Raw genomic sequence first — 12,504 nt, forward strand, 5'->3', positions numbered from 1 at the left:
CAGAGTTTTCTGACCAGACAGTGTATTTCTAATAAGCATTTCTCAAATTTGCAACATCTTTTGATTGATGGGTTTTCTTTTTTTTTTAAATGGGCCACTTGAATTTTTTTTAAGTTGAAGTGTAGTTGATTTACAATTTCATTGATGGGACTATTTGTGTATTCTCTGGATGGTATCAAACTTTGCAATACTTTCAAGTCTTTTTAGCCAATTTGTCTGAAGACCTTTTCTTTCAATTTTTACTTTTCAGCCTTAAATGCTCACATGCTGCAGCCTGGCCTTACAGCCCGGGCTATCTCAGGAATGATGCAGAAATCAGACCCATTACTGACAGAGGGCACTGTGGCTGTGCAACTCTACATTACATGCTCTGTTACACATGATGAACTAGGGGTTTTAAAACATGGTATGTTCTGTGGCAGATTTGCTAAGGAGTGCTTAGACAGCTCTTTATATGCCAGAAAGATGGCAAAAAGAAAAAAGAAACAGGATACACTAATAGATGCTGAAAAAACACAGCTCAAAAGTAGGCTGAATTTTCTGTGAATTAGTCTTTGGGGACTGGTCATTGGCAGCTGAGGTTAGGCACAGTGCCCTAAGAGCTGAGGTTGCCAAACCTGCCCCTACGCCTGTTTTTAGAATTAGAGTTTTCCTGGAACACAGCCCCACCCACCCTTGACATATCACGTAGGCTGCTTCTACTCTAGCAAAACTGAGGAGTTACAACACACTGTACGGCCCACAAAGCCTACAATATTTGTTATCTGGTCCTTCTCAGAAGAAGTTTGCTGACCACTTTCTAGAAGCGTCCCAGAACGTCCTACACCAGAATCATCTGGTTAGGAGGGAGAGGCCTTGCTGTGCAGGAGTCCAGGCTCTTCTGAGAGCTACAGATCACTCTGTGGAGGGTGGGCCAGGCACCTGCATGCCACGTCTTAAGTTCCCCTGCCCCCCGGGCTGGACTATGATTTCTGCAGGCCCTTTTGTTTGGGCAACCCTTGGCTTTTGCTGTTTAAACACAAATCTGGGTCCTCTGGGAAGCCATGGTGGGATGAGGGGTAGGTTAGTGGTGGCACAGCCTGACCTGTCTTGGGCCTGACGGTGGTCAGCGGGTCCAGGTAGTCTGCAAGGTCCCTGTGCTTGCGGTCAAGTGCCACCTCGAAGGCAGTCTTCTCTAGCACACTGAGGTGGTCGGGGTTGGCCCCCTTCTCCACCAGCTGCTGAGCCATGCCAAGCTTCCCGATGAGTGCTGACAGCATCAACGGGCTCCAGCCCACAGTCCGGGCCTCATGGTTGGGGTCTGCGCCCCACTCCATCAGCAGACGCACCACAGCCTCATGTCCATGCTGGATGGCAGCCATCAGGGCCGTGATGTCCAGCAGCTCGTCCCCGCTGTCCGCCTCGCCTGAGGGTTTGTGATGGTCCACGAAGGCACCAGCTTCCAGGAGCAGCTTTACCACACCCAGGTGTCCACCCCGAGAGGCCACGGTGAGTACACTGGCCCCCAGGCGGTTCTGGGCATTGACATCAGCCCCATGATCCAAAAGAAGATGTGCCACGCTCACGTGCCCAAATCTGCCAGGGAGATGGACAATTAGTGACACAAGACACCTGATGAGGAGAAAGCTCATGTAGTCAATTATAAATTGTTAGGGCTTCCCTGGTAGCTCAGTCAATAAAGAATACTCCTGCAATGCAGGAGACCTGGGTTCTATCCCTGGATTGGAAAGATCCCCTGGAGGAGGGCATTGGCAACCCACTCTAGTATTCTTGCCTAGAGAATCCTCATGGACAGAGAAGCCTGGCAGGCTGTAATACATGGGGTCGCAAAGAGTTGGACATGACTGAGTGACTAAGCACATCGGTTGTTAAATTATTAATTATTGAACCATTAATTTTTCACGCTGTAATAGCTGCTTATAATGAAAGGCCTTCCTCTGGTGCTAGGCACACTGCTGGCTCTGTGTCTGCACCACCACAAAGGCGAGACACTGTCCTGTCTATAGTTTCGAATCCAGCTCTGCCATCCACTGCATATCCTGGACAAAGAACTTTAACTTCTTTGTGCCTTCACTTCCTCATCTCTAAAGTGGGGATATGACTGTGTCTACTAAAAGAGCTGTGGAGGATTAAATGAGTTAATATATATAAATATATAATATACATAAAGCACCTAGAACAGTGCTTGTCCAAAGGAAGCACTACATAAATGTCAGCTATTAGAATGGGAATCATTTAAACATTCTTACATCACACAATGTGCCAAGGTCACCCAGCTGGTAAGCGAAATCCACAGGGTCAGAACCCCAGTCTGTCTGAATCCTGCTGCCCCACACCTCGCTGCTTCCCGCGTGGCAGAGCTCATGCGATTCTGCTTCAGAGCTGGGTGAGCTGCCTCTCTGCCTGTGCTCACTCCCCAGGGGCAGGGCCCAAGTCTGACTCACATCTACCCTCCCCAGCCCCAAACACACATGCACAGAAAGCCCACAGAGCCCACGCCAAGAGATGTGGCATAGCTGTGGTCAGCAGAGGCGGGCTGGGGCACCTCTCCCCAGAGGCCTGATGCCCCCTGCTGGCTGGAATGTCCCTTGCTGGCGGCTGAGAATCTAGTCTGGGCCAGACCCTCTCCAGGGAAACTTGAGCAACCTCCCCTGCTGGGGAGACAGACAAGTACCCAACTCTGATACCAGGAAGAGGAAAACAGACGACTCTTCCCAGTAAAATCTCTTCCTTCTGCCACCAGAGGGCAGAAGAGTTCTGTTTTGCAGTATTTGCAAATACACTCTTTCTAGTGCACTCTCTGGGCTGAGCTGGAAGGGCCCTCCCCCTACCCGCCCCGCCCCCCCCCGCCGCCGGCGCGCCAGGTTTTACAAGACGGTAATGTCGGCAGGAGGCCTGCATCTGTGAGGCAGCTTTTGAATGAATCCCTTGTGGCGCTCCCTCCTTTCCGGAAGCGGTTTTGTGTCTCATCTAAACCCAGGGCCTCCCTCCTCCCTGTGGAGGCAGAGCCAAGGCTGAACAATGTTCTGAACTTACAAATACCTTCTGGGCCATGAACCTTAACGGCACCGGGGTCACCCCACCTGCAGAGTGCGGAGGGAGCGCTTGGTGAACTGGCTTCCCCAGCTGCAGGGGGGCCAGGCCTGTCCCGCCCCTTCTCCAAGAGTGGACGGAATCTGACAAAAAGGCAGAGAGCTGTAAGCCCAGCCTGTCTCCCTGCCTGTCCTTCACGATGATATTCTCCAAGCCTAAATCTCATGGCTACTGCCCCACGTCCCACTGCCCGGAAAGGACTGCCAACTTTGTCAACCTCATTTCTTCCCAACTCCCACGCTGTACTCTGGCCGTGCTAACCTGCACTGGGCAATTATTCTCTGTCCACGCCTCTGCCATCCTGCCTTTCTGACCCTCCTGTCCTTTTTGACTAAGCACATCCTTTATCCTGCTGCAGGACTCAGTTCGGATCCCATCTCCTCTGAGCAGCTTCCAGATGATGCCCCCACATCAACTAAGGTACACCTCACCTGAAAACCCACAATCCCCAGTCTTCACCCTTACTGATGTGCCTGGGCCCTCCTTCTATAATTATGTCTTCCTGTTAGACTGCACTCCAGCAGAGCTCAGGCAATTCTGTCAACTGAATGAGTGAATGAACACTTGGCATAACCAAAGAGGATGGTCAAAACAGGCAACAGAAACAGCTGAAGAACTGGTTCAGTTCAGTCGCTCAGTCGTGTCCATGAATCGCAGCACGCCAGGCCTCCCTGTCCATCACCAACTCCCGGAGTTCACTCAGACTCACGTCCATCGAGTCAGTGATGCCATCCAGCCATCTCATCCTCTGTCGTCCCTTTCTCCTCCTGCCCCCAATCCCTCCCAGCATCAGAGTCTTTTCCAATGAGTCAACTCTTCGCGTGAAGAACTGGTTAGATAATTATAAAAGATTACGCTATTTAGTCATCAAGCATGAGATAAAAATCTAGCAGCAGATAACAAGATACTATCCTGTTTTTATCTATTGGATCTTAGTAAGCCCTGAGATAAACTGCTAATAATGTATTTCACAGATGAGGAATCTGAAGATTACAATGGAAAGCAATAATCCAGAATCTCTCAATTTGGAAGTGATTGAGTCAAAACTTGAACCTAGACCCTAAGATCTGAAACTCCAGTTCTTCTGGTATAACAAACTCACAGAGGAAGGAAAGGCCTAAATCTAGGCAGGAATGCTGACACTCGAGATGCTTTCTGAATTCAGGAGTAGCCCAAGAGGCCATTGAAAATTAGGCTGAAAATATAAAAAATGATTCAATGAAGGCTGAGATAATTTGGGGGATGCTAACTTTCTAACAGGTAATTACTGAAGATAGGGAAGCTCGGGGCTTTCTGAGCAGCTGTTACGATTAGCAATTAATTTCAGCAATTAACACCTCTGTTGAAAGACCTGGCATATATTCCCACTCTGAGAGAGCTCTGGATGGAGAAGCCAGCTCTGCCACGCTGGCAGGCAGAAAGTAAGGAAGTCAAGGGTAAAATTGGAGCCAAAATAAACACCACACAACCTGTCCCTTTAGTGTTAAGCAAATTTGGCAAGTGGCTTCCTTGTGGCCAATACCAAGAGGAAAACAGTGAGTTATGGGACTCATAGCTAGGAGCACAGGCTCTGGAGCACCTGCCTAGGTGTGAATCTGACTCTATCCATTCGTAGCTGTGTGGCCTTGGACAAGTGAACTAACTTCTCTGAGCCTCGATTCTCTATCTGTAAAATGGAAGACAGCAGTAGCATTTCCTCAGATTTTGCGTAGACTGAATGAATTCACTCATTTGCAGCACTTAGCACAGAGCCTGACACAAAATAAGTACTCAATAAAGGCTGTTTTAAGAACAGGAAAAAAAAAAAAAAAAACATGAATGACACCATCTCTGATGCTGAAACATTCACAAGAGACCCAACTGCAGTCCAGGCACAGGGTCTCTGGTGGTCCTGATCCAATGATGAGCTCTGGAACACAGAGAGCTGTGACAATAAATAGATGCTCACTTCATTGAAAGTGGTGGCTGCCGGGAGCACCATTGCTGAGGCACGTCTACTTTCATGGAGGAAAAGCACAAGACTGGAATGTGTCAGCACACAGCCATGTGCTTGGCCATCCTGATCCAAGGGAGCCACTGTGGGACACACACAACCAGTCATTTCAGAAAGATCTGGAAGCTCTACAGAGGAGGGATTACAGAAGGCACACTTGGAAGAAGAGAGAGAAGTAGGAAGCCACTTATAAATGTGTGCCCTGAACTAAGTAAGACAGAGGGGAAGGAGAGACAGGATGGCACAGACAGGTACTGGAATGAGGACTTACCTGGAGTTTTAAAGCCTGGAAGAGTGGATGGGGCCACGAAAAGAGACAGGGAACCTCAGAAGTAAGGTCCATAGCCCAAAAGACATTATGAGCACCCCCAGAGAGTGCCAGGCAAGAAATCAGGTGTCTTAAGACAAAGGGTGCCTGACACACTGATAGATGCATAACACACTGCATTACCCATGCGAATGGGCAGCTGAGTGTTACAGCTGGGATGCACTCCCTAGGTGTGTTTATAGACTGAAATAAATGCCCGAGGGCTAAGGTATGGGTAACCAAAGCACAGTACTGCCCATGGACGATATATCACAAAGCAGTTGAAAATGACATATTTGAAAATAATGCACAATAAAAATTTTCCTGCAATACAAGTTAGATTAGAACAACCATGTGACACTTGGAAATGAACTCAGAAATAAAATATAACTAGGTCATAATGAGAAGATTATGGGTAAGAATGTTGTGATTTCAATGCCTTTGAGAAAATCAAATGGCCCATACATATGGAAAGATGTTTTACTTCACTCAGTTTAACAAGTGCAAATCACAGCCACACTGAAATATTTTTCATTCATCAGATGCAAAAATCCAAAAGTTTAATAATATACTCTGTTGGACAGGTTGTAGAAAAACAGGCACTCATAGACACTGTTTCGGGGAGGGTAAACCGGTACCACTACTGTGTCAGCAGAGTAATGGGTTCCCCAAAGATGTCCAGATTCTAATTCCCAGAACCTGTTAAATTCTGTGGGAAAGGGGAAATTAATCAGCTGACCTTGAGATGGAGAGAGTATCCAGATGAGCTCAGTGGAATCACAAGCGATCTTTAAAAGTGGAAGAGGGAGGTAGAGGAGTCAGAAAATGTGATGACGAAGCAGGGGTCAGAGTGATGTGGTTGCTGCTAGCTTTGTAATAAGTTGTTACAGCAGCCATTGGAAAGTAATACACTTGCATTGAGAGCAATTTGGCAATATCCATCAAAATTACCTAGTAGCTCAGCTGGTAAAGAATCCACCTGCAATGCAGGAGACCCCAGTTCAATTCCTGGGTCAGGAGGATCCTCTGGAGAAGGGATAGGCTACCCATTCCAGTATTCGTGGGCTTCCCTGGTGGCTCATCTGGTAAAGAATCCACCTGCAAGGCGGGAGAACTGATTCGATCCCTAGGTTGGGAAGATACCCTGAAGAAAAGAACGGCTACCCACTCCAGTATTCTGGTCTGGAGAATTCCACAGACTATATAGTCCATGGGGTCGCAAAGAGTTGGACAGGACTGAGTGACATTCACTTTCACCAAAATTACAAATGACCTTTGTTCCTTCCTTGGGAAATTTCTCCAAGAAACTGGGTGGGATCTAAGTAGATGGCTGACAGGAGTGAGACCTCACAGTATACCTCACAGTATATATAAAAAAAAGAGATTCTTCTTTTTTTAAAAAAATTATTTATTTGGCCGCATGGGGTCTTAGTTGCGGCACGCAGGATCTTTAGTTGTGGCATGTGGGAACTGGCTCCCTGACCAGGGATTGAACCCGGGCCTCCTGCATTGTGAAGTCTCAGTCACTGGAGTGTGAAGTCTCAGTCACTGGACCACCAGGGAAGTCCCCCCAGAGTTTCTTTATACTAGAATTTCAAGTCTGGTTCATCCTATTTCCTGAATACATCTCAAACTCATTTCTTTGCTCTCCCACAGCCATCTCTGCTCTGGTCCAGGCCACCATCACCTCTTTCTGGGTTGCTGCAATCCCTTCCTAACCAGACTTTCTGATTCTAGCTCACTCCTCCAATCCATCCTCAAACTGCAGTAAAAGTGATCTTTCCAAACATAAATCTCATTCTGTCACTTGCTCTGCCTAGAACACTCCATTACTCCCCAGTGTCCTTATGAACTGTCACTTTTCCCAGCCTTGCCGCCAAGCATCTGCCTCTTTCTCTCCAGAGAAGACTCATCTCCCACTACTCCAAAGCCCTTCCAGCCACAACATCATTCTAGCAGTCCTACGAATGCATAAATTCACTTTAGCTTCCAAACCTTTGCACCTATCATCCATCTTTCACTCCCTCTATCCAGGTCAACACTTAGGTATCCTTAGGTCTCGACAATATATACCTCATCCTTACCTGAAAGCTTCCCTTACTTCCTGAAACTGAGTCGGTTCTCCAAGAGCTCCCTCAGATTGTCCCCCCAGCAGTCTGTTCCTTTGCCTGGCCCGCCCACTGGCAAATGCACCGCTTCCGTGGCGACTTCATCTGGGTACCGCAGCATCCCCAACACCAAGCCAGGGTGGGTAGGTTGGTTCTTTGGGAAAACCTTGCTGCAATGAATATCACTAAGCTTCTAAGTCTCTAAGATTCTATTTGCTGTCTCCAGATTCTGTGTTTGAAAGGCCGATGCTTTTAGGATTCTGATTTTACGTTATTAAAAAGCGCGTCCGCTTCTAGTTCGTATCCCTAACTGCTCAAAGTTTACGATTTCAACTCTCTCGAACCAGTACTTCACTCTTAACCTCCCGGAGCGTCTGCTGGGGGCCGCCGGGCAGGTTCGACCGCCTGAGCCCACCCCGCGCCCAGGGGGTCATTAGACACCACCCAGGCTCCCTGGCACCCCCGACCCCCTCACCTGGCCGCCTGCATGAGCGCGCTCCAGCCGTAGTGGTTGCGGCTGTTGACCGAGGCGCCGCGTCGCAGCAGGAAGCGCACCAGCGGCTCGTGGCCCCCAGCCGCCGCGAACTGCAGCGCCGTGTTGCCCGCCTCGTCCGAGCAGTCCACGGGCACCGGCGCTCCGGCCGCCGCCCCGGGCCCGGCCGCCTCGGGCCCCGCCGGCTCCGCGCCCGCCTCGGGCTCCACGCCGCGCTCCGCGGGTTCCGCAGCCCCCGGGTCCAGCAGCCGCCGCGCAGTCTCCGTGTCTCCCTGATCACAGGCGCGCAGCAGCAGCTGGAAGGCCGGGGGCAACCCGCCCTCACCCATCGCGGCCCGCGGCCCGGGCCTGTCTGCCGGGCGGGCCGCGCCAGCTCCGCCCCCGGATACCGCACGCCGGCGCCCACTTCCGCCGGCCCGCGCGCCTACTGTGTGCCGGCCGTGTGCGGAGGGCCGGGGCGCGCGCCTACTGTGTGCCCGGCGCGCGCCCGGGGCGAGAGCGCGCCTCAATCGCCCGCACCGGGGGCGGGGAACCGGGCGGAGGTGGACCGCGGGTTCCGGGAAGCTCCGGGCAGCGTCCGCCCGCCGAGCTCGCGAGTTCGACTTTGAGTTTTCGGCGCCCGCTTGGGGTCCTCCTCGCAGCTCCAGAGACTTCCTGCCCCGTACGGAGGTCGGAGCGGCCTCTCCAGCCCTCCTCAACGCTGCGAGTTCCTGACCACTGGGCCAAGGTCTGAGACCACAGCCTCATAGGCCTGTGGCACGCGCCACTGACCCTCAGCACCCAGCACTAACCCGGCGCCTCCTAAATGGTCGTTGACTGAGTTAAGGTACAGTTGGGTCCGCTCTCTCTTCCCACAGTGTCCTGCCCGGCCATCAGTGCCGTTCTTGTCTGGGACAGGCGTTAGGGTTACAAGCACCTCCTGTACCTTCATGTCTCTTCATCAGTGGTTCTTGAAGCACCACCATCTGCCACATTTTACAAATGCAGGCTTTCTCATCTTACCCAGACCTACTGAATCGGAAACCGAATATGGAGTCCAGTCACTTGTATCCTAAGCCCTCTAGGTGATTCTAAAGCACGTTGAAGTTTAAGACCCACTGTTTGATCCTTAACAGCAATGCTGTCGGCCACGGGGAAGGGCCCAGACTATCACCTCCAATTTACAGCGTAACTAAGGCTTATATGAACAGCCCACACATTGGAAAAGACCCTGATGCTGGGAAAGATTGAGGCAGAAGGAGAAGAGGGCAACAGAGGATGAGATGGTTGGATGGCATCAAGGACTCAATGGACATGAACTTGGGCAAACTCTGGAGATAGTGAGGGACAGAGAGGACTGGCCTGGTACAGTCCTTGGGGTCACAAAGAGTTGGACACAACTTAGCAACTGTACAACAACTAAGGCTTGAAGACATTATGTCTTGCTAAAGGCCACACAACTGTCATGCGGGAAAGCTGTGACTGGGACCCAGGTCTTCTGACATCTAGTCCAGTTCTCTTTCTATCTCAAGAAGTATTTACTGAGTGCCTACTATGTGCCAGGCACTGTTTTAGGTGCTGGAGAAACTTCAGGGAATGGAAAAGAAAATTCCCTGCCATTTTGGGCCTGACAGTGGAAAGAGACAGGTACAAGCAAGTAAGTAACTTGTATGTTAAATTATGGTGTGTTTTTAAACAAGAAACAGAACATAACAAAATCCAAGTAAATGGACTAAAGGATGGGATGTCGTTTTATAATAGATTGGGTAGAAAAGAAATCACTGAAAAGATGACATTTTCGCAGAGACCTGAAGGAATTGAGTGATCAAGTAACGCTGATATGTGGAAAGAGTGCAATCCAGGCAGAGGGAAAGACAAAGATTCTAATAAGAGCAGCCCGGCCAGCAAATTGCTTTACGCTACATTCCCATTCATCACGGTAACAGAGGTTAACATTCTGATCTGGGGTAATTGGTTCCCATAGACTGTGAGATGTGGCCCCAAAGTCTAGCAAAAAGCTATATGTTGAGTAGGTGTTTGTTAAAAGGACTATGTCATGTATGTAGAATTATAATACAGAACAAAACTGGTTGAGGGTGTGAGGAAGGAATAAGGGTCATGGCTTTGGTAGATCGAAAGAAGGTGGTAATGCCCTTAGGGTCTGGGCCGGTGGGCTGGAAGAGAGTCTTTTAGATGAAGAGTAAAATGAGGGGACGTCTTGAAAGTACACAGGGCTCAGATTGCAAAATGCTTCAGTACCAGGGATTTATTCTGTGACTAATGGATAATCATAGAACATGTTTGAGCAGATGAGTTAACGGGGACAGAGCCAATCACTTTGGCAGTTTTGGAGGTGGTACAGTGATATATCAGAGATAATGTGGGTTCGGTGCCAAGCCATTGCAGAAAGGCGGGTCGCGTGACTTTTGGTTTCCCAGCGCATACCAAAGTTATGTTTACAGTATACTGTAGTAAGTGTGCCATAGTCTGAAAACACAACGTAAATACCTTAATTTAAAAATACTTTATTGTGAAAAGTGCTAAGCATCATCTAAGGCCTCAGTGAGTTGTAATCTTTTTGCAATAGTTAACATCAAAAATCACTGATCACAGATCACCATAAGATGAAATCATAATGAAAAAGTTGGAAATACTGCAAGAATTACCAAAAGGTGACAGTGATACAAAGTAGGCAAATACTGGTGGGAAAATGGTGCTCATAGACTTGCTCCACGCCGGGTTGCCACAAACCTTCACTCTATAAAAGATGCCACATCTGGGAAGCACGATAAAGGAAAGCACAACAAAGCAAGGTGTGAGTGTACACAGTCACTCGTTTCCAGATTTGGCTTCATTCACCAATAGAGATGAGAACAACTTCCTTCGCAATGTCTAATGAAGACTTGGTTCCTTGAAAATCCTGAGCAACTGCTTCCTTGTGTTATTCTATTTATTAAGGTGTCTTTTCTTATACTTTAATAACTAGTTGTTTCATTATAGACATAAGATACATGGTACAAAAAAGAAAATTCCAACGGCACAAAAGGGCATAAAGTGAAAGCAAAAGCTCCTTTCCCTTTTCCACTTTCCCAGTCCTACTTCCCACAGGTAACCAATATTCACATTTATTTTATCTTTACAAAGATATTTCATATGTATTCTAACATGCACACCTACTTATAGGCATTAATCAAGCTTCTTGATTGCAAGTAGCAGAAATTAACTCTCTGAATAATTTAAGAAGAAAGGGGATTCAATATGAGGTTTTGTTCATAGTTCACAGATCCCACAAGGGCCAGAGAACCAGCCCCGAAGGCTCCACAACCAAGAACAGTGCCCCAAATCATGCCAAGCTGCATCCTACACCAGGGTGGATTCTACACAGGCCCTTTTTGGTGTCACTGGCTTCAGAGTCCGAGCCAGAGATGGGAGCATCAGAGTGGCCTGGCCAGGTCATGTGTTTTGCCTTGCAGAAAGGGGGCTGGGAAAGTGCATTTCTGGTATTTTCAGCATGCATAATGGGAGGTAGGCTCCACTGTGGGTGCCCCAGAAGGTAGGGCACCTGGATAGGAAAGGGTTATGATGCTGGGCAGCCAAGAAGGATAACAAAGGTCTACTACAAATATTCCCTCTAGGGTGGATCTCTGTTGTTTATACCTGTCTTGCTTCTCCTACTCAGGAAAGAGATACCCTCTCTTTTGGGGGAGCTTCCTTCCCCCACTGTCAGTCTGAGTGGTTCAGTGATTAGTGTATGTCCAAGCCCATTCCAATTCCTTCAGCCCAGGATTTCTTGTCAAAGCAGCTGGGAAGAAGACCCTCTCTGCTGAGGTCCTCAGCTGTCATAAGTAGGCTGGGGCTTGCTCTGTCCCACTTAAAGATGGCCTGCCTGAGAGTGAAGCCACTATACAGAAAAGCAGAGACAAGTGATAGAAAAAGATGGAGCCATAACTGCTCCCCATCTCCCAGTTCTTTTCAGTTAGGTTTGTCTTGAGCAGGGTGGTGGTTATTTGCAATCCAAGCTAACAAATGCATTTTTTTAACTTTTTAAAGCAATGGGTTCCTACTATGCATGCTATTTTGAACATCCCCTCCACCCTTTTTTTCATTGAACAAGTGGCTTAGGCATCTTTTCATGTAGGTGAATATAGATCTATTGCATCCTTTTTAATGGTTGCATATAACACCATTAAGCAGATGTACCATAATTTATTTAATCATTTTTTAATGATGCACAATTAGGTTGTTTCCAGTTTTCTGCTGTTATTAAAAAAAAAAGTCTTCATTGAATGGCACTTGTAGCAGTCAGGGTCCCAGCAGGTGACAGATGGTACATTTGGCTGGGGAAATGAGGACCATTTACTAACGGACTAATTACAGATATGTGGGCAGATACTAAGAGCCACAAGGGATGATGCAGTACTCAGAGGCTGATGACAGTAGGGAGCCATTACCAATCCAGGCCTAAAGGGGGAAGGGAGAGAGCAGTTACTGGAGTTCTGCAAGAGAGAAAACTGGAGAAATGTACCTGATG

The 12,504-nt window shown here is 48.5% G+C and overlaps 1 protein-coding gene across 2 annotated transcripts in view; it reads right to left on the reverse strand.

The window, feature by feature from the left end:
- The window catches only part of ANKS6 (ankyrin repeat and sterile alpha motif domain containing 6), a 54,026-nt gene extending 45,465 nt beyond the window's left edge, over positions 1-8,561 (reverse strand). Inside the window, exons 1-2 of one of the 2 annotated variants that reach the window (XM_010807996.4) lie at positions 7,977-8,561; positions 1,085-1,575 (exon numbers count right to left, since the gene is read on the reverse strand). In XM_010807996.4, the coding sequence (XP_010806298.2) occupies positions 1,085-1,575; positions 7,977-8,323 (838 nt within the window). In that variant the 5' untranslated portion in view covers positions 8,324-8,561. The remainder of the gene's footprint in view (positions 1-1,084; positions 1,576-7,976) is intronic. The other variant, XM_002689736.6, reaches the window with a different exon arrangement.
- Between the last annotated feature and the right edge of the window lie 3,943 nt (positions 8,562-12,504).

This window comes from Bos taurus, chromosome 8 (genome assembly GCF_002263795.3).
Source record: "Bos taurus isolate L1 Dominette 01449 registration number 42190680 breed Hereford chromosome 8, ARS-UCD2.0, whole genome shotgun sequence".
Classification (NCBI taxonomy): Eukaryota; Metazoa; Chordata; class Mammalia; order Artiodactyla; family Bovidae; genus Bos; species Bos taurus.